At 34.9% G+C, this 23,572-nt stretch overlaps 1 protein-coding gene across 1 annotated transcript in view; it reads right to left on the reverse strand.

Moving 5' to 3' along the window:
- Positions 1-6,125: 6,125 nt before the first annotated feature.
- The window catches only part of IMMP2L (inner mitochondrial membrane peptidase subunit 2), a 446,117-nt gene continuing 428,670 nt past the window's right edge, over positions 6,126-23,572 (reverse strand). Inside the window, exon 6 of the mRNA XM_052667976.1 lies at positions 6,126-6,582. Coding sequence (XP_052523936.1) covers positions 6,466-6,582 — 117 coding nt within the window. The 3' untranslated portion in view covers positions 6,126-6,465. The remainder of the gene's footprint in view (positions 6,583-23,572) is intronic.

Genomic DNA, 23,572 nt, shown 5'->3' on the forward strand with positions numbered 1-23,572 from the left:
CAGAGCAAACAACTCTGGGGGAAGGGGCTTTCAAATGTTCCCAAAGCAAAATCGATTATCACACAGCTAGCACCCATCACTTGCCTCCTTAACAAATCATTCAGAGTCTTATCACAAGAAATACCTCAGGAAGCAAGCTTTGATCCAAAAAACAAAGAAGTATTCTCACAGTATTTCACCAGGAACCTCAGAAAAAATGCAGAATTGCTCCCTTGGCCAAGGATCTTTTCCATCTTTATCATCTATAAATGCATAATGAGATAAATAGTGTATCAATTTCCACCATATGTACTGATTTTTAAGCAACGTTGCAAAGGCTTCCAGCTCTCATTTGAAGGCTGTGATTGGCAATGCTGATGAGAAAAGCTGTGGAGAGACTTGTCTTTTGTGGGAATGGGCAGCAGAGGTCAGAGGACCCAAGGTAGCAGTAGGTAGAGGCCATCTTGCATTAAAAAACACTTGAATTCATCCTCTCTGAGGAGATGTTCAGGCTGTTTTTTAGTTTTTTAAAGTTTTATTCCCCAATGAAGAGAAAAAGAGAAGAATATCCCTAAAGGATGGAGGGTAAGACTGCCAGCAGGTGGACAAAACCCAAGAATGTGTACATCAGAGATCAGAAGAGGCTTTGTCTCTGTAAACCTGAGGAAACACTTTTTCAAAACAAGTTATGTAGGAAAAGTAAGGACAATGTCATTGAGATTCTGGAAAAATAAACAAAAATATTCTGTACTGATTTCTAATAGTGTAGATACTGAGAAAATTCTCAGACAAAGAGATTTTTACTTTATGGTATAATACAAGGAAAAAAGTATTGCAAGAACAAAAAATGGATGGTTAGAAGACAAGATGAAGTGCTCCAATCTAGATTATTTATGCTAAAATTAAAAAAGACAAAGGTGTTTGTGGGCCACATAGATTCAAATCCTTCGTGTGAAGCAGATAATCGCTTTTCTGCAACCTAGACAAAGTCTAACAAAGGAAAATGGGAGTATCAATAACAAGCACAGAAAACAGCTGTGCTAAGCAGCTGGGGCAGATGGGGCAATGAAGACAGTGGTGTCTAAGTCCCAAGAGCAGTGTCTACTGTCTCCTTTGTGTTAAATCTACACAGACAAATGAAGTGAGTCTAGGTCCATTCATTGTCTGGCATTGACACCAATGGCCCATATTCATACTGTTAAATTAATTATCATTCTCCAAAAGAGGGGCTGTTCAAACTACTTGTAAGAATAGATACAAACTGGCATAAACTCATGAACTCCAGGAGCTGTGTGAATGAGTGTTGAGAAGTGTTGCCCTGAAACCAAACTGTAATCCAGAGATGCTTTACAGGCAGACCTAATTTATTAGTGTTGATGCAATCTTAGAGACCAACTTTTCTATGTTTGGACAGTTCTATCTGTTTCGACGGTTTCTATCTGTTTGTACAGTTCAGTGTACTGCAGAAATCTCATTATTACGTAACTAATTCATATTCACTGTATATGGAGACTGGATGTTTAGATTAAATATATTAAGCCCCTAAAGAGGTAGTACAGCACCTGAAATCTTTTGTGAATGTAGCTTTTAATACCTTAAATAACTAGAGGATTAAGTAACATCGGTGCATGGGTGTGTTTATGTGTGTGAAAGAAAGAAAGGGAGAAAAAGAGAAAAAAAACACCAAATACACAAGAATGATTACACTCACTCTGAATAAGTGATAGAGTAAAGCACTTGTACTGACTGCCAGATGGCTAATTCACTCTTTGGATTTATCCCAAAATTATTTAAGTTGGAAAGTTCCACCATTTTTCAATTGAACTTGTGCATTTAAGTCATTGAAGTAGTCTTAGAAAATCCCCTTGGAAGTACTCAGTGTTTTTCAAAAACTTTCACTTGTTTGCATCTGAGAAGGATCTGTTTCAAATGCAGATTATTTAAAAAAATACAGCAGAACAAATCATTCTCTTTTTTAAATCAATTTAGAAAAAAAAGCATAGATGTTCAAACTCAGTATCACACCCTTGCAATGATATTCAGTATTGGGCACTGATTCAGCAAATTAAGCATGCCAAGTTAAGATGCCTTAGAAGTAATAAGATCTGCTTTTAAAAGTACTGAAAAATCAAACCCCGAAGAACAGATGATTTCATGCTTGGAATAAAGTTATTGGAAACTCATTGTCAGGCTTGGATTTGGAGTTGTGCTATAAGGTAGTCTATATAAGTTAAACCAACTGTAGAGAGTGAACAGGAATTCTTACTGTTTGCTGAACTTTCCAGGTACTACTGTGTTTGGAATGGCTAAAAAAAGACTGCATTTACTTGTATAATTAATTTTGGACATATTTGCTAAGACTTAGAATAAAATTTTTGTGTGAACATTTAAGAAATAGTGTAAGTACACATTCTTCCATTTGTTCACCTAAAAGACCTACTTATTTCTAGAGTATGCAATATGAATGAGATCTCAATGATAGTTACCATCAATTACCATTAATCCACAACAGAGCTAACACAAAGGATAAGTTGTTTGGAATGTGAACATTTTTATTTACCTGTAGTGTTTTGCTTGTGAAAGATGTGATTTAAACAACAAAATTTTAAAACAATTTGATATATGAGAGTTAAAGACAAATGTCTAAAACTTCAATATTTTGTGAATTAATATACATTAGATTTGTTGAAATTATTTTTAAAAAAGATGTTACCTGCCTGTGTGCTCTATAACTATGAGCAATCCGTCAAGAATGAAATCATCACTTGGAGAAGCCTGCAACTATGTAGCTTTGTGGGATCCATGGGAAGGTCAAGATTAATCTATGCAATAAAATTCAAGCAAAAGCAGGAGACAATTTGGCCTTGATTTTGATTTATTAAAGTGTTCTTATGTTGATCTGCTGTGCAAAGAACCAAATCATTTAAAAATCAAGGCTGTCCCATGGAACTTAACTGAAGCCACCAAAGGTTCTTTCTGACTCACTGAAAAGAAACTGAGACCTTTCATAGAAAGGCTCAACCCATTTCTCCTGTGGATTCTCAGAGTGGATAGATAAAGCAGGGCACTGACTATGCTTACAGCCTAAGTTAGTTGTGTGAAGTGAATCTGGACTTGGAAATTATATGGAGGATTTGATATTCCTTCTTCACAAATAGCTGTAAAAATTCCATTTGGATTCTGGATCCTCCTACGAATTCTGAGGTCTTTTCTGCTTGTAGGGAAGAACTATCCCTTAGGGACAATTATCGTTATCTTAAAGGAGATAAAACACATATTCATATGTGTAATAGCCAAAAATGTCACTGATGTTTACTCACAGCGTTACATCAACTGATATATGATATTGATGAAAAAGCAAGGGAGAAAAAAAGAGTTGAGAAATGCTTTACCCCAACTATTTTCCAAATTTTAGGTACAGAAAGGATCTCTCCCTTTTTCAAACTGTAACAGTTTGAGAAGATAATTCCCTTAACACACAGTGTTTTCATGAAGAACTACTTAAAAGATCATGGCATTGCATTTCCATTTACTCCGCATCATTTAACAGGTCTGACAGGAAGAAAAGAAATCTTAATAGCTGCTGAAATAAAGTATAAGGCATTTTGTTTAAAGCCTAAAAGTGGAGGTTTCCATCTTAGTCATAATTTCTGTCAGTGTTTGTGAGCTTCTCTATTTCAAATTTCACCTTGTTTCCATTTTTGGACGTAATTGTTCTTTCCCTTTGAAGACTTAACAGCCTTCTTTTCACTGAAAATAAAATGCTAAAAATTGGCTGACCTTTCTAGGAGGTGTTAGGTAATGCTATTATAGATTTTGCCAGGCATTTACAGAAATTTGTTTCCCATTGTGGATATTCTTTAAAAAGGTGTATATCTTATCTTGGTCACAAGTTAAGAGATTCTGTTGGTGAGATTCTGTGGCAAAAAGTATTTCAGCTTTTCTCCATCATTTTGTTCCGTACAGCTTTTTGTATTTCCCTGAACATCATTTCTATGTACAATATCCTGCTCTTCCCTCATCTACCAAGCGGTACATTTCATTGTAGCATGTTATCTGTCTGGTGTAAGCTTTCAGGCTAAGGAAAACCTTGAACGTGAACTTGAATATTTTGTACATGAGTATATTAGCCATTCAGCTACCACGTCTAAGCACATTTCTCTCAAGATGTATGCTAAAATAAAGTCTCTAGAGTATGGTCCCAGGTGATAGATTCCTCCATGGAACCTTTCTAGCCTCAGAGTTTGTTGTGGGTCTGTTTTCAATCATGTCTCCATCATCTTAAACATGGTAATTAAATACTGCCCTTCTCAGCTTGCCCATTTTGACTCTAGCACTCCACTCTTTCCATACACCTTTTAGTCAGTCTAGGTGACATAGATGCCAGATTCGTTTCAGTGACCAAGCCTTGTAAGCAGTAGGTCCTAATGTATGTTGACCATAATCACTAACTTGGCACACACATAAAAATCTACCCCTTGAATCTTTGTAATCTTTAATGGAGAAACTCCATTAACAACTCTTTGGTTTACAGGTGCAATCTGGAATTTAGAGGCAGATGCAATTCCACGTATTCCTAAATAGAAGGAGTATTTACGTGTCTCCTCAGAGAGAAAAAAAAAAAAAAAAGGATTTAAAATGTCGTATCAACATATTTCCTAATGTCCTACGTGTCCCTCGTGCTAATTCATATAGACTACCTATGAATCCTGTTTCCTATTGTGCTGCAGACATGAGGAAGAACCAAAACATCAGAAAGCCTGTAGTTGAAGAGCAAGGATGCTGATGTACCCTTCATAATTTGAGTCCGGGAAACTTTTGCCACTGATTTCATTAGAGCCAGGACAAATGTGTTTCATATCTGGAGACTGAAAATAATATATCTGAAATGCCTTGTAACACGTGGTTGTATGTTACTGCTGCTGATTGGACCCTTCTGCTTTTGGTAAAATGGTCTGCTCTTTATGCTCTGCATAATGAATAATCTTTCTCAAGTCAGTAATACATTCAGCTTTTTCTAGTATCCAACCTGAACCTCTGCTGGTCCCCTGGTGCAAATTAAGACCATTACCTCTTGTCCTCTAGACTAAATCACTAATTATCTCAGAGAAGAGGCTTAACTCCACCTCACCACATCTTTCTTTCAGTTAGATGTAGCAATAAGGTCCTGCCTGAGCCTCCTCCAGATTGAACAATCCCAGTTCCCTCAGTTGCTCCTCATTAGAAATGTCCTCCAGACCCTTCACCATCTTCTTTGTCATTCTTTACACATGCTTCAATGCCTTTCTCATAGTGAGGCACCCAAAACTGAGCACAATATTCAAGCTATGGCCTCACCAGTGCTGAGTACCAGGGGAATATTTAAGAAGATTGGACAGAAGTAGAGCTTTTTCACTATGATTGAACCCGCAATCTAAACTAATACACAATTACATATGTGGCTTCAAAGAAATGTGGTATATTATCATCTTGTCCGAATTTCGGATAATTGCATGATTTTAGCTGAAATGTTTAAAGAAATTTTGTGTGATTTTAAATTTTTTAAGTGCTATCCTATCTGTAGTAAAATTCAATAAATATGAAAGTAAGCTGGCTCATTAATCTGCAACTGAAAATGTCATTTTTTCCCGTTCTCAACACTTATGTGTGTAGAAGTTTTACTGCACATTCAAAGAAGGTATTTACATTGATGTATTTATATTACTAATTGTATAGTACTCATATTAATGACATATTTTTAACTAAATGTGGCACACAGTATGAACAATGATTTACTATACTTGAGAAATGAATGAAATACTCCATTCATGTACTGCCATATGATTGGTAAATTTTTTCTAAATGTCTACTTCAGCAAGGAAGTATATACCAGGAATGTTTATATAATCAATCCCAAAAGAGACATTAAAATTAAGCAAAATTTACTCAGTTTAGTAACAAAGACAAGACTCATTAAAAGAAAAAAATATCTCATTAGCTTTTTGAAAAAATGTTATAGCATATATGATTAACTTTTCAGCTATAGAAATACTGATTATTCAGTATTAGAAATTATAGAAGATGTTTAAATGAGTTGTTTTTTTTCATATACAATCAACAATAATAATGAACAGTCTGTTCAGCTACTAAAGAAACAAGCTGAAATGTAAAAGATTAAAATATTTTATTGTAGTTTTTAATAATTTCTTATCCAGAGAAGCACAGGTACAGAATAATAACACAAACAATGTAGATGGAACATTCAAACCTACAAGAAATGTGTAACTATTTCAATCCAAATATGCACAATGCACAACTGTTTGAGATTAAAAAGCAAAGAAACAAACACTTCACACTAAAGGTGGCAATTTAACATGAAGATATTGCATTTATTTGCTGATATGGTATTGGGTATTAAAGCACACTTGGCAAAGCTTTTACAGATGATGATAAAACCATGGCATTTCTTGCTTCACCCCTTGTTTTTTCATCTAAATGTTTAGCTCATTATTGCTCTCTCTGGAGAGGTTTGCGTTCTGGAGGTAGCATTGGTTGTAACTTCTGCCAGCGTTTTGGAGGCCAGAGGATATGAGTAGCACGAGCATGTAGAAGTCCAAGAGAAACCTGTACCCAAAATGAAATGTGTATAATCAATAAAAACTGAAAATTAAATGAATTCTGAGAGGTATAAGGCACATGTTGACATGTTAGAATAATCAGAGAATACAAAGCAGAATACTTTGCATGCACAAATATCTATTGCATGTAATGAAAGAAAAAATATACTGCTTCAAAAACAACTTTTTGTTTGCTTTGGTAAAACATTTCGTGGAATCCAGAAAAACAGAATTGCATGGTTTATAACAAACATGAACTAGGAGTGTTTTTTCAGGTTCAAGAAGCAGCAGCTGGTCAGAACAGATGAGGTATTTTATAATCGTCTGAAAGCTAGTCGTGATTACCTATGCTGGGCATGGCAGAAAAAGGTTAAATTATCTATTCTGAATAATTTAAACAGAACCCGTGTCTCAGGTTTGAGCTACACTAACTACACTATGATGTTGGCTTTCCTCAAGCATTCTGTACTGCCTTTCCAAATTCCATTTTGTCTCCAACCAAAAACGGAAACTACACTGAACTATTTCCCTAGGATAAAAATGTACTTCTGGCAGAATAATTGGAAATACATTTAAAAATCAAAAGTTTTTAGGATTACCTTACACTTCAAATATATGTTTTGTAAATATTTTACATCTCATTATCTATTAATGTGTTATTTCAATAGTTTTGCTTTACAAACCACAGAATCATAGAATGGTTGAGACTAGAGGGGACCTCTGGAGATTATCTAGTCCAAACACACCACTCAAGCATGCTTCCCTAAGGCACATTAGCCAGAATTGTGTCCAGGAAGCTTTTGAATATCTCCAGGAAGGAGACTCCACAACCTATCTGAGCAATCTGTGCCAGTACTCCATCACCCTCACAGTAAACAATTTTTTCCTCATGCTCACATGGCATTGCCTATGTTTCAGCTTGTGCCTGCTGGCTCTCATCCTATCAGTGGGCACCACTGTAAAAAGTCTGGCCCCATTCTCTTGAGACTGCCCCCTCAGATTTCACTCAAGAATGTAACTGAACTTCTGATTTGAACCTGTACATTCCTGCTTAAATTTTTATGTAAACCCACTACTTCAATCCAATTCTATTTCTCATCACAAAAAATAAAGTGATTTCAGTAAGCAGGTAATTCAGCATTTTATGCAAATGGACACCAAATAGCCCCCTAGGAATATCTTCAGCTAATTTTCTTGATTTCATTTCATAGGATTAATGTATATTCACCATACTCTCTCCACTACATAATTAAATCAGTGAAGCTGAAGTAGTCTATATCTAATTCCATATTCTGTAGTTTGATGAAGCAAGTGAATTACTTGAATATAATTTGGCTACCTAATAACCCACAATATCTAAAAGAATCTAGAGTAGATCACTGAAACTGCAGTCTAACATTACATTTTCCTTGTTTGATCCCTTGCAAGGATCATTTACCTGATCCATTGCCTCCTTTTCCTGCACTTAAGCAAAGGACAATATATAACCAGACTGATAAGTAATAACTCCTTTTTGACAGAATTTAGCTACTTTTTTTTTTTTTTTAAGTCTTGACATACTTCTGTGTAGGTTGTTTGATATATACAGAATTCACAATATCCTTTATCTCAATTATTCCATAAAGTGGCCTGCAAATGTAAAATTACCACAGGGATTAGTTCTCTGAGTATACAGCATGATGGCACACACATTACAGGCTGGTGCCAAAATATAAAACTACTGCAAACATCACTACTGCATATAAAATGTGACAGCATTAGTACAGAGATAAATGTTAAAATACTCTTCTCCAACACAAATAACATCTCATTTTCAAAGCTCTGTGTTTTCCTCAGTGCACTGCTTGTTACTGATGTCAGTAGGAGGTCTGCACACAGACTGAGAATATAATAAATGAATCAAAACTTGTTTGAAGCTCAGACAGGGAATAATTTTGCCCAGAGGAATACTTCTACTGACCACCATCTGACTTGAAACTAATAAAGAAATATCCTTCCCATAAACCTGATTTAGAGGACAACATGACTAGTGCTAAAAAGGAAAAATGGATATTGTAGGGTTATGGAAGTCTTTACTAAATAACAAATGACACTGATGCTATGGGACTTCTTTTAAAATAACTCAAAAGCTCACTTTTAAAGCACCTTGCTGTCTGACTTCTGCAAAGAACCTTAATAACTTTTGTCCATTGCCTATTATTATTCTGTAGTTACTACTGCAGTCATGAATTTCACTGAGGAAGAACACAATTGCTCGTAGAGAATAACCTGCCCCTTTTAATGGATTTACCCTCATCAAGGTTAGAAGTGGACAGAGGGTGAACAGAGAGGCTACACTTTCTGTCAGAACAGTGAAATATTGAAATAATCTGTTAAAGGAGAGATTTGCCAATTCCCTTACAGACATTATTTACTCACTTAGGAAAATAACTTTACACCCTTGAAATACTACTTTAACTGTGAGAAAAATTAACCCTTTCCATGCAAAAACTCTGAGGACCAAGAGATATCAGCAATCGAAATAGTAGAATCTTATTCTATATTAAAGTCTAATTCTTAATCTTGCTGTTGCAACAACAAATGTTATTCTGAACTGAACCTATGTTATTCTCCCTCACTTGAGCAGTTTTGGCATTAATTTTATATTTTTAATATTTAAATATGTAACTGACCAACTGATAAACTTTTTTGTTCTTTGTAACATAGAAGTTATGTCTACAAAACATGTTTTGAAAGAATAATATCATTTTGGCACTGTTACTGCAACTAAAGCTAAATTTCCTTGAAATTTGCTTGTTGTTACTATGTTAGTTGTGTGGAAACTGATTAATTTTGGCACCACATTAGGAAAAGATAAGCCTAGCCTTGAAAGTGCTATCAGCAGTGGAATTTACGTCTTTCTTCCTCATTGTGTTCTAACAGGTGGATAAATGCACCTCTGTTGGTAAAGAGGCTTATATTACCTTTCTTGATTCCAAAATATGGCCTTTTAAAATGCTCATTGATTTACAGACTGTGCTCTCTGCTATTTGAAATCTTCACTACCTCTTTGATTCCTTTTCTAATCTCCAGTCATAATGCGAAAAGCAGCATTGATACAGTGTCAGAATTTTGTGGAGAAGCACGCAGAGGTGCACACCAAATTCTTTATTGGAATCCAGGTCCTCAGTCCACATTTCAAGAAAAGAAAAAGTCCAGATAAGAATGTAACAAGGAAGGGTATTTGCAGCTTTCTCAGGGTATGTAAAACCTACTTAAGCTACTAAATACAGCTACTGCTGACCATCATTGGATTTGAAACTAATAAAAAAATATCCCACCCATAAACCCAAGTTAGAGGACAGTATGGCTAGTGTAAGAAAGGAAAAATAGGTATCGTAGCTACTCCTGAACTTAGCTGCAAAATCACTTTAGGTTAGGTGGATTCTTCACAGGTTTCTCTTTGCTTTTTTCTTCTTGAACCTCTGGTGATTAGGATCTAGCTAAAACGGGCAAGATTTCAAATTCTGTAACAACAGTGAAACAATGAAGTACAGCAGCACAGAATGTAGCCTGGGAAAGAGCAGTGCAGAAACAGAAGAAAAGGTCTTTACAACAATTTTTAATCTAGACTTCCTAAGCAGTCAACTTACGAATTAGAAGTAACAGTAAGACAAAGAGATATAAAGCAATACAAGACTGTTTGTTCTGCTGATTTTGTAACTCTGTAAGCCTGTATTGCCATTTCAAGTAACATGCTACCAATCTCCTACCAGCTCTGTATGAATTTTCTTCCCAGGCTTTGTTTGAATTTTGCCTGCCTGCCTGCAGTTTTGATTTAGCTTGTTTAGCTGCAATTTTTTTTCCATAATGATTAGATAGCTATTATCTAATTTGTTATAATTTTGTTTATATTGATTATATTTCCTTGTATCTGCAAAAACTTTTGGCATAATTACAGGCTTTTGTATATAGCAAAAAGTTACTATTTTATGTAGAATTAAATTTTTATGACCTTATGTGGATTTCAGGACTATAGGCATGGTATCATAATAAATGGGTACAGAATGACACTGCAGACTGCAGGCTTAAAAACAACTCAGCAGTGGTCACTTAAATGTCTGACTGAGGAACTGGATGAAAAAGATATAAGACTATCAAAATGACCAAAGAAGAGTTCAAAAGAACAAGGAATAAATAACATAAATAAAACTTAGAATGTATAATAAATACAGATAAAAAGGAGTTGCCAATCAATGCAAAAAAAAAAAAAAAAAAAAAGGCAAAAAACATGTCAGGATTTGTATTAAGAAAAGGAGAGATAAGAAACCATCAACATCACAGTTTTCATGGTGAAGGTTTTAGGATGGCTATAAAACTTGCTAAAACACTCTTTTCCTGTCTTTCTGCAGAGGACAAGTGTTCAAAAAAGTATAAAATAATGTAAGAAATTTTGGAATAGCTTTACCTGACACAGATAAATATGCAAAGAGAACAGGAAGATTATAAAGCACAGCAGCAATCTTTAACACTGGATCAACATAACAATCCTTACTGAAAGTGTATTTGAATAAATGTGTGAATACAAATACACTTCTTCTGAGGAAGGAAATACTATTTGAAAGTGCTGTCTTAAAATGGTTTCATACAGGTTAAGATTAGAAACATTTCAATTACTAATTCATATGTTGTCTCCTTTTTCCATTAATACCTAAATGTTTAAATTGTGCATCCTTTAAATTCCACTGAAGAGAACGACGACGGATATAAACAGAATTAAATTATAACCACAGCAGACTATAATCTGTATACTAGAGAGATTTTATTAGCTGCTACAAAATCACAATTTTTGAGGCATACATCAGCCTCTGATTTTGAAGAGTCACTTTTGCTTTACTCTCATAAGTTGTTCTAGCAGTATTCCACAAGCCTTCCAAAAACCATGGGCATTGATAAATATGCAAAGAAAATATCACTGATCACAGTTAGTGTTTCAAATTATGCTTTCTATTCTCTGAAGTACTACATTCTCACTATATTGTTCTTGTTCATATACACGTCAGCAACAAAACTTCATTCACAGCCTTTCATGTGCTCTGCACTATGGAACAATAGCTGTACTTTAAATTTTCTTTTAAAGTTGTCTGCTTCATAATGCAAAATCATTGGGGATGGAGTTAGGGGGATTTCTGTAGCAGCAGAGTTCTATTCAGACTGCATTTGGAATATTTAGTACTCCCCACTAGAGGATCTGAAAAGTGCTTATACACAGTAGGTAAAAGACCCCCTAATAGGGAGATAATCAGGGTGATTTACAGATAGATGATTTATAGACACCATTTGAGCAAGTCAACAGATTTAACGAATTTTTCCATATCTAGTAATTCTTTTCCCTGTTATCTATATTCTATTAGCCAACTAGCTGTAGCTTAACTAAGTATACACAAATTCTGGAAGACAGGGAGTGCCAAATTTGTGTGGAGGTTGAAAAATGTCTCCAAAGAGACACAGTTAATAATAAGAAGAGAAAAAAGTTCCTGAGTTCAAGAAGTCTCAAAGAAAACCTCAAGACGGAAATACCTAGGCAACTATGCAGTATTTCAGCTATAATACTAACAAAAATATATAACATGGCATTGCTATCTGTGTCAAATTAGATTGCTTGTCCTTAAGAAAGGTTGTTACACCAGGTTTTGATATTAGTTTGTAGGTGTAAAACGGTCTCACAGAGAATTCTCCCAGTAAATTAGTCTCTTCAGAAAATCCATACTTTAATAGAAAGTAAACATGATTGCTATTACACTTCATTTTCTGTACATGGCTGAACTTTGAAACAACTACTATCAAGTGCAGTAGCAGGAAATAAGGCTCAATAAAAATAAATTCCAGTGGATTATAGTAAAATCCCAGAGAAACCACTTCCTCTGCTAGAAGTACCTGCGATAATGAACAATGGCGGAAGAAACAAATATCCTTGACCTCCTTCTTTCATGAAGCAATCATAGAAAAATGAGAATAAATAAATTATTTTGTAAATAAAACCATACCAAAACAGATTTTCTTTAACTAATATCAGTTTGTTGAAGGTTAGCAAATCAAGATGCTAAGTAGCTCATGAATTTAAAAGCATGAAGTGATAGATTCCTTTCAGCTACACAGCAAAATACTGGCATCTTCATCATTCTTTCCTCTCATCCCTGAACAAATCAGACCTAATGGAGCCATACAGATCTAGTGACAAAGAAAAGAATGCAGCCCATTAATTTTGCTAGTAAGCGTTCCATTACAGTTCCATTAGTTTGATAGCTGAAGCAGCAGCTCCAGGTACAGATAAAGCATTCCATATGCATCTTCTTTCACAGAGCTACCGTATAATCAGAAAGGTCCCTATCAAGGTTATCAAATTCAGAAGTGTTCATTTAGCTAGATAACATATTATGAAAGTGTCTGGAAATATATAAATCACACTGTGACAATAATTTAATTTTGAGATGTTTTAAACAGTAAAAATTGCGACACTCAGAAATGATGCACATGTACTACATGTATAAGCATAGACATGGTCTCAAAATAAGACATGAAAGACAGGATTATGTTTCAAATGCAATGACGGATTCCCAGAATGAATAACATTTGCATATTAGCACAGAATATTTGTCTGAAATTCAAATAACAAGTGTGAATTCTCCAATCAAACGTGATTTTGCAATTTAAGCTATTCAGATCAGAAAAGGTGAGCACGGTCACTGTACTGTAAGACAAGCTTGGGTTATTGACTGAAAATGTGACATACTGAAAACACTGGGTTTCACTGTCTTTTGTTCTATCCTGTCTACACACCTCCCTTAAGCCTTAACATATGAGAGAGGTAAAGGAAAGAAATGATCACCAAGAATTGAATATTTTTCATATATTAGATCTTTCCATGGTTACTGTGCAGATAGAGACTGGTTAACCTTGAACTATGATTAACATTCATAACAGTAGTGTAGATTTAAAGGAATCAGCATCAAGTAATGTATTTTTTATTCCATTTGTGAAGACATCAGTTGTCAAAGTCATTGACTAAATTAAATGTAGTAGCAGGGCTGGGAGCTGGGTGGGTTGGGTTGTATGAGCTTCTATCTCATTTTTAACTCAGCATATTTTCTTGGAATTGTCATGGTTGTATTATTGAAAGGGACACTATGACTAATTAACTTCTTTGATCCTTCCCATTTGTTTCTTTCTGTGTTTTCTATAAAAGTACATTAAAAATATGTTAACATAGTGTGCGACTAGTTTTTTATCTTCAGAAAGTATAGTGTTCTTCAAAATCATTCTTTCTTCTCTATGAACAGAACCTTTATGCTAAATAGATCTACAAATGGCTTACAAACCAATCTATTATTTATTTTAGAATTCTAGTTAGAAAAACAGTGAAAGAATTTGCTTAGTTCAGAGTATACATGCTTTGCGTGCTGTACATAAACAAATATCATTCAACAGTTAAAAGCTTTTTAATATTTCACTGGATGAAGCACAAAATTCACAGGCTATATAAGATTGCCACTAAGCAACGCAACTCAACAGAAGACCAACACATACTAATAGCATTCATGGCAGAGCCCCACATTAAAAAACAGTAATGGATTTGCAATTCAATACTGAAAAGAATTAATAAATTGAGTTGCAATAAACAATTATTATATTTATTAGCTTCAGACAGAAAGCATTAGCTTTCCCAAGTATTAATTAGTCATAAATACATAAAAGCTTTCAAATGTGAATTCTTATTCAGCACCACACTGTGTTAGTGCCAACAGTGTCAGAAGAATGTGAGTACAAGTGACATTTTTTAGCTTACTACACTGATATTGATTATGTGAACCATATTTCTTGACTGAATTCTGAGGACACTATGCAGAAATGCTGTACATTACAAATTAAGTTGTTTTCCATTTTTAATATGTTGTATGTCATTAATGCAAACACAGTAGTGCAGGAGTAGAAGGGCAGGAGTCACAGCACAGCTTCCTGAACTCACAATTGCATTTGCTGTCTCACTATGCTGTTCCTCTGCAGACCCTATTCATCCTTCTGGGCTGATGCTCATGCAGGTGAGACTATGATGTCTGTTTCATCACCCCATCTGTGTAGCGCTGTGTGCACTCCATGCCATTGCTCTGCCCATGAGACTAACTGTGATACTTCTAAGCTCTGCTGCAAGATGGAGGTACCCTTACTCTGCTGCCAGCATGCACTTGTGGAAGTGTCCAGCAAAACCTGTCTTTCACAAAGCTAATTATGAGTGGCTGACATTGCAAAGCTGCACAAAAATGCTTAGATGACAGACCAAATTACACCAAAGTTGCTCAGGAAAGCACCCACTCTCAGAAATCAGGGCAAATTATTTATGAACTTGAGAGGTGCTGACACTAAGGGATATCATGGAGGACATCTCATTCCAGTGTTGCCATGGCATCACTTTAGAGCAGCTCCAGCATGGCTGACTCCATAAGGGATCACTTCTGGGAATCCTCATCTTAAATTCTACTCGGTAGAGACTTGCCCACCAGGGGAGATCACATTACAGTAATTATCAATGCTGAGGTAAGGAAAGAAGTCCAGAGGAAGCAAGAAAAGCTGGCATATGGGAATACATGAGAAAACAGTTCTAATTTTAATAAAAGGTACCACATGTTACAATACTGCAACTATTACTGGGCAAGGCAAGACTTTTATAAAGTTGGGATAAATGTTCCAAAGTTTTCAGTAACAACAGCTTCCATGTTCAGCAAATAGATCTGTCAGCCTACTCAAAGGTTCTCCATTATTTGTCATACATTTCCCAAATTCTAATGAGGTTATTGCAATACGGTTGATTTTCTCTTATCTTAAAAGATCAGTGTACAATAGACTATTTTACTTAGATATTTCGTAGATATTTCAAAAAAGATTCTACTGTGAGGCTTGCTTATATTATCTTCCAGAAACAGTTTGACTTACAGAGAACATGCTATTGGCAATATGAGTTATGAAAAGCAATGGGGAGTAAATATACAGTGAGCAGCTAGGATATCAAAATGTCATTAAGTAGCTGCATGATATGTTATTAAAATTATAAAAGACTTTTTAATAGAGGCCTGCATGAGAATGGCTAAAGCTCATCTAAAATGGTAAGTTTCATCAAGATAATTGTATATACTCAATCCCCTGAGCTAATTAACTGGAAGAAAAACCACACACCTAAATACTTAAATATACACAAAGTTGTTCTCCCTCTTATAGCTTTAATAACAGCTATGAATTTAAGAATGTTTAAATACTTCCTCTCTTGTCTTTATCTGATTTATTCTGCATTTTCTTTGAACTTACAGAGAAGAGATTAAATGTACTAAAACCAACTTGTACTTTATTTGGAAATTTTCTATGTCTTATTATACTGTAATATTTGTCAAAAGACATTGCTTTTTGGTATAATCACGATCATATAGCTATCCTATCACTTCGTAAGGGAAATTATGATTAAATAATTGACTCTATTAATTATGAATATCATTTCCACATCCTACATAACTAATCTGCTTCAAATTCAGTTTTGTTTTTTTTTTACTTCACTCTTGATCAGCTTAAGATAATGGCATAACAGGTTCAGCTAAGAAAAAAAGCTGCACAAAAATAAATCAAAAGTATATTAACATTCATATCCTAATTTAGATGCTGTTGCAGTTCTCCTTTGCAAGCCTAAATATACAAAACTGAATCTCACATTAGATGATTGTTTGATTCTGTACAGAAAAATTCCTAAGTGAGGTAATAGACTTCCTGTGTGTTTATGGAGAAGGCAACTTTAGAAAATTCACTATGATGGATTGTATCACCAGGCCTGACATGTACCAGGTAGCCAGGCAGAGCTGACTGATGCAGGTGAATCACAGAACCGTTGACTGGCTTGGGTTGGATGGGATCATCAAGTTCCACCCTCCCTGCCATGGGCAGCTTTGCCACCCACCCAATTTGCCACCCACCCAAGATCCAATTGCCCACTCCCAGTGGAGAAGTAGCAGACCAGCAGTCAGGGTGATGCAGATCCCCATCACTGTGGGGATTTCATAAAAAATTAGGAGGGAGAGAAGGAGACCATGTATCAGCTTCCTGGCCATTACATTAGAATCCAATTTGCTGGCCTAAAGAGAGGCCATTCTGCCATTGGGATGTCCTAGGAAACCTCTCCTAGTCACTGTATGTCCTCTTGTAGAGTGGCACAGGATTCCTGAAAGCCTGTGCTACACTTTGAAAAAGCACATAAATGACTGAGGTTCACTAGAACATAGGAAAAGCAGTTAGTAGACAGTCCTAGTCAGTTCTCTTCAAGGTCTTTGAAATTATTTCTGGAACATATACAGTATTTTTGTTTTTTCCCCTTGCTCTCCAGCTTTCTTTAATATACACTTCAGTAACATGACAGGATACTATATACTAAATAACTAAGACAGACTTTATTTTAAAATAAAAAATTGTCTTCCTGGTTAGACAAAGACAATAGCCAGACTTAATCCACTACTTCATCATCAAGAACTGTATTTATCTCAAGGAAACATTAAGAATTTTTCTTGAGATATACAGTATGAGAGAGAAAGTAGTGGAAGACTAATGAATTCAGTTTCCTGAATATTTAATAAAATATTCTCTCATAGTAATAATGAAGCCATAGTTCAGCAAAGCATGTGCTGAACTTTAAATATTCAAGTAAAACACTTGAGCACGTTATTAAAATTAAGTAAAAAAAAATAATAAAATGAATATAATTTCCACAGAGCTGATGATCCAGATTTATTAACTCTTTCAACTGCATTATTTTTTCAGAGTATATACAGCTAATAGGTTATTTTAGCTATGTATAAGCACATAGGATGGATAAGTCATCAGTATGGGGAAATGATTAGCACACTTAGGAGCTGAAAGATCTAAATTTTAAAACTTAACACCATCAAAATTAATTCAGTCAGAGTAGAGACCTTCCAATTCCAGAAAGAAAATCAACAAAATTAAAATTATTTTTAAGCACTTACCTTTGTTGCACAATAGATTCAAGATACACTGCAAATACAACATTAATTCTGTACCTCAGTATTTTGGGGGAGAGCAATCACATTTTAGGCCAGCAGAAGGCTGCATATCCATTGCTATAATGCCTGGAGATCCAAAACTGTCTCTGACATTAGCTGAGAAGGCAGTAGTAGTGACATGTGCAGACAGCATAACTTGATCATCAGTCTACTTTGGAAAAATATAGTTCTGTATGTTTAAAGAGTTGATTTTTTCTGCTACAGGATTAAAACACTTGAAGTAAGTGAAGAATAAAGTGATCCATATTTTAAATGGAGTATGATTCTGAGATGATGATTATGAATTGTTCATCTTCTATATGGCTTTTCTATCAGCTATGTGTAAAGGCTATGGAATTAAGGCATTTACAATTGCTTTGCAGTGGAGATCTGGCAACATATCTCAAGAATCTTTGTTCTCTCACTATTGCACAGCTTAATCTGAGCATAGTAAGGGCTATGCATTCTTGTTTTCAAAATGAAAATTTGAGCATTTTCTTGTTCAATGAGTCCAAGTCTTTTTTTTTTTTCTTCTTTTTTTCTTGAAGATAAAAGCAAAACAAAAGAATAATCCACCACCAAACCTTGAGAAGACATGCCTCCATGCATTACTCTGAATTTCCTGTAGTCATCTAAGTCTCCATGTGACCCCATGTCTTCTAGAGTCACACACTGACAGGAGAAAAGCAAAAGTTGCTTTGTCTTCAGAAGTCTCACCATCTGGTGGTATGAACCATTTACCCATTTGAAGAGTGAATCAATCTTAAACTGGAAGCTGCCACATTGTACGTTTGTGGACATGAGGACTTTAACCATGAATCAAATACACATAATGACTCAAAATCATGATACTGAAATATGATGCAGTAAGTAAGAAGATGGAAGTTAGCATCTACTGATAATAACATACACATCTAGAAAAGTGTGTCTCCTATCCAAAGAAAACAAATGCAAGGCCAGAATCCCATGAGATTTAGAAAAACAGGAAGAAAAAAAAAAAAAAAAAAGACGTAGATAGGACAAAAACTTTGAATAGATGCTGAGTTACTTGAACAATTCACACCCTGAACTCAGACTTCCTCTCCAGACTTCAGTAAAGATACAAACTTAGTGGACATTACTGACAACTGAAAAAGACTCTCAATAAATACTAACACAAAGCCTTTTCTGAAACTAATGCCATGTATTTTATTTTGTAGGCCCACAATGTCAGAGGCAGATGTTGGTAGTATGGCAGTAGAAGTTGAACCTTCACACCAACATTTATTTTGCTGCCATGTGACAGATGGCAGCTGAGGAGCAGTCTGACAAAATGGTGGCTGACACTGAGGTATATCTGAAGCAAAGGTGTGTCACTAAATTGAAGAAAAAAAAAAAGTAGACGTGCACAGTGAGGTGGTACATTTCAGCTGTGGCAACAGCAACATGAAAGACAAGCCACATTCCGGAATGCCATGCAGATTTTTAGAAGAGCACATGCAGACTCTTGTTCATTGCCACTGAAAATGCACAGCTACTGATAGTGACTATGTTGAAAAACAATTTTGTAGCTGAGAATTTGCTCTATGTATACTGCTATTGAGCTCTATGCCTCTGTTGTAGTTTACATAGAAATAAATAAATGCATGCAGAAATAGAGACTATCTCTTAAAAACCAGCATCACTCCTAACCGATTAAAATAAATGCAATTATGACTTACCATTCTTCAGTACATTACATATTCTCATTCATAATAGTACAAAAGGCACACAAAATATTCCTTTAGTTTACTACTGTGGAAGTGACACTACTAAGAATCTGTTATACCAAAGCACATCTACTGAATTTACTGCTGTTACATAAACAAGGTTGAGTCTATTTGATTATTATCGTTTGAGACTTTTTACTGAGTACCATGCCAAAATTAATCTCTATTTAGTAAGGTTTTTTGAAAGAGTTTTAAAATATCAAAATTCTGAAATATGCTCATTACAACTATTACAAAGTAATTTAAAATGATAGCTTATAAATAAATTGTGATTGGATCCTAAAACGATATCAGAAACAGTGTTGACATGACAGCCTGTCAGATTATTTTATGCATGATACATGGGTCCAGTTGATTACTAAATAGTTGTATTTTTATTATTGTCTTGAAAAAAGAAAGTTTAAATTTCTGCCATCACAAGTATAATTTTTGCTTACTTTTCCTTCCTGTATCGTAGCATACTGACATCATCCACCTGTACACTAGAAAACTGTGAATTTCTCAATTTGTGTCCCTCAGCTTGTCCACTATGAGACAGCACAACTGTTACAACATAACAGCCATAAATCCATAAACTGAAACGGAAAAGGCAACAAAGATGCTCATGAAGCCTTAAATTCTCTGTATTTGACAGAGACACTAACATGATGAGTTATGACATTTCTGTGTAAAATCCTTTTTGAATTTGGAGTGTGTCAAATTGCATCAGTCAGGAGTCAATAAGTTCCTCGTGACATCTCACCCATAGGGAAAGCTTGGGTGTGACTTTTTGTTTTGCTTTGCTATTTTAAGAGTATGATTGAGGACTGCGGTAACAGTTCTGCAAACTCCTCAGCCTTCAAAGCACAGCATAAAATACTACATCATAGATCTGTATATATTGAAAAACAAAGGGAGAAGAAAGAGGGAAGGCAGGAAGGCAGGAAGGCAGGAAGGGAGGAAGGGAGGAAGGGAGGAAGGAAGGGAGGGAGGAAGGAAGGAAGGAAGGAAGGAAGGAAGGAAGGAAGGAAGGAAGGAAGGAAGGAAGGAAGGAAGGAAGGAAGGAAGGAAGGAAGGAAGGAAGGAAGGAAGGAAGGAAGGAAGGAATTAAAAGAAAGCATAAAAGAAATAAAAATAAAAAATTCAGAAAAGTAAAGTGCCCTCTGTTTTTGACAATTAAGACACTAGAGCTGTAGAATGTTGAAAAATATGTTCACTAACAAAAATATCAATTTTATATTTTACAAATATAAAATATAATATATTTTTATGTGTATATATATAATTTATATATTTATGTATTTATATAATTTTACAAATATAAACTTTTTGTAAAAATATTTATTTTGTGTTTATCTAAAGAAATTAAATTAGAAAACAGTAAAATTGACAATAAATATCAGTATAAAAGCAAGAGTATCTTTGTTAAAAAATCAAGGTCAGTGACATAAATATAAAAATGAAGATGTGGCAGTTTTTTTAATAACTTTTTTGATTGTAATTGTAATTCTTAAGGGTATTTTCGCCATTGGTGTTTCCTAGAGGAAACAAAGCTGCTCAGAGCCAATAACATATTGTTCTATACTTTCTAAATAATGATACATGTTGTGTTAAAAAAGTCATCCTCAGCTGTGAATTTCTTAATGCCTTAGTTTGAAATATAATTTTAACATTGACTGCAATCTGGAACTCTTCTTCAAACTGATTATTTGAAAGCCAGTTGAAGTAAATCCATGAGGACTGTTCCCGTAAACCAGTGATCCTAAGATTTATTTCATTTTCTTAGTAAAATGGGGGATTAGAAATGCAAGCAAGCAAACAAACAACAGCAACAAAACAAAAAATGGATACATGGAAGATTGTGAAAAATGAATGTGTCAAACTTCTCTTGAATCTTACTGGTTTCAACTGTTAATGTATAGAGGAATGTGAGCAGCAAAGCTTAACAGTGTTATTACACTGACAAAAGTAGATGAGAGTCTAGTACTGTGCTGCATTTTGCTTTCAATGAGGGCTATTATGTCTAATAAGCATAATACACGATAATATTACAGCTTGTCATGACTTTTATGGAAAACATGAAAGCTTGCAGCAAATAGGTAAGATTTATGAATATCACTGGTGTACAGACACTGTCTCTTATGCTACCTACTGAAGTGCTAATGGAAAGTACTGCTAGTTACAGGGGAAACAAATAGGACAAAAATATTTAGTGGAATATTTGGTCTTCCAAACCAAAAAAAATATAAATAATAAAAAAAATCCCCCTAAAATATTTTGAGTTCTGCTACAGAAATGTGAATGCTGCATAAGATTCCTTCCAGCACTAACAAGCACTGATAACCTAACCTGAGGGACTTATTTGGAGAACTTGTTTGTCAACCAGAACAAAGCCCTATGCAAACAAGGAGGAACACTCATTCCCTCTGAAATTTCTGAATCTCCTGTCCATTTTTATAAGATAAGATATGAGTAGTGAGAAGCCAATTGCCTCACAGGCATTAGACTCAGACAGCTATTAGAATACAGTGCAGACTACTGTAAAATTTACAGTAAGTCTGACACAGAGCTTATTGGATTTAATGGATATAATTTAATATATAATTTAATTTGTTTCAGTGGACACTGGTTTTAACCCGATTGGTATGATCTAATGTCTACTGAACCACATGGAAAAATACCCACAAAAGAAATCATATATGCATGCCCTATTATGAGCTCCTTGGGTGGAAGAAAACACAGATTCTAAGACAAATTTTATTGCTACTATCCTTGGCTTACACGTCTGTATTTTTTTTTTCCTATTTCAAACATACTTGATTTTACATAGAAAAGATTCCTTGGAAATAATCAGAGAACTTCAAACAATTTCTGTCTATCAGGAATACTTGTTATGACCTTGCTTTCTGCAGAGTAAAGGCACATCTACATGCAGATCTTTCTGGCCCAAGAATTTGCGTGCTGGAGGTCTAATAAAGCAAATACTCCAGGGTTTTTGACAGCCTCAAACTAACACTATGTCAAGAAGACATAAGAAATAGATTGATATAACTTGTAATTTAAATACGTTGCATTAAAGTTCTCTGATGTCTAAAACAGCAATGAGAGCAGTGATCTCTGATAAAAATAAGAGGATTATTTAGATAAGTTTAAAATACATATTAAATTTGGGAAATTACAGTTAGAAAACCAAGTTGAAGAAAATATCTAGTGATCAGAATTTGCATAAAATGAAGACCAAATGAATTATTTTACTAGTTCCTCTCTCTGTAAGCTCTTGAAATCCTGTGAGAAAATCAACAAGCTTGTATTTTCCCACCTAATTCAATAGGCTAAACTGAAAAACATGTTAAGCTCTATAGATAAGTAGTGGGAAGAGAGGACCTCAATAGAGTGATGCAGACTTGCTGTAGGCAGTACAAGTCCTTCCCATTTTCCTCCATTGACTGTAGACAGAAGCTAGGCAACTGTTCTATTAATTTGAGTGCCTCTGTTCAAGGCTTACAATTAGATTAAAAGAATCTGGGCTTCTTTATTGCTTTTAAAATCATGTAATGTTCTCCATTAAAATCCATCTGTTCAAAAGATATGCTCAAAATAAATGGTAAACCTCATTTCACATTACATTAAAGTCCCAAATAACTTGATACTATATTTAGAGAGGACAACAGCAAAGCTCCTTTCAGATTTCACTAGCCTGAGACCAGGATGCAGTAATTGATACTGCTTTTTCCCAGACTCATGAATAATTGGAGTGTTTTTTGGAAGGGGTTTTGTTTGTTGGCTTTTTTATATTGCTGTTTTGTGCTTTTTTTCCCCCTCAGAAAGCTATGTCAGAAGTCTTTTTACACTGCAGTGCTAAAGGAGAGTAGTAATATCTGTAGGTAGATTATTGCATATAGGATAGGTTACAGCGTTAGAAATCTTGGTGACCTTGAGTAGAATCAGTTCTGAAATGCAATTTGTTAAATACTATTCTATTACCGGACAGATCTGGGAGTGAAGGTATATGAGAATAGTAAAGCTGAAATCCCTTGGGGTAGTTAGATAAAATGTAGCAGAACCTGTCTAAATAGCACATTTGTTGTATCTAGTTTTGTCGCTTCAAAGTGCTTTGCTCAGGAAGCTGCTAAGCTCAGGAGTAGAAATGACCTCATCTCAGCTATCACAAAAGCATTGTTGTATATTGCCTCTGTTCTAA

The sequence above is a fragment of the Tympanuchus pallidicinctus genome, unplaced genomic scaffold (genome assembly GCF_026119805.1).
Source record: "Tympanuchus pallidicinctus isolate F22 unplaced genomic scaffold, pur_lepc_1.0 scaffold8, whole genome shotgun sequence".
In the NCBI taxonomy this organism is placed as follows: Eukaryota; Metazoa; Chordata; class Aves; order Galliformes; family Phasianidae; genus Tympanuchus; species Tympanuchus pallidicinctus.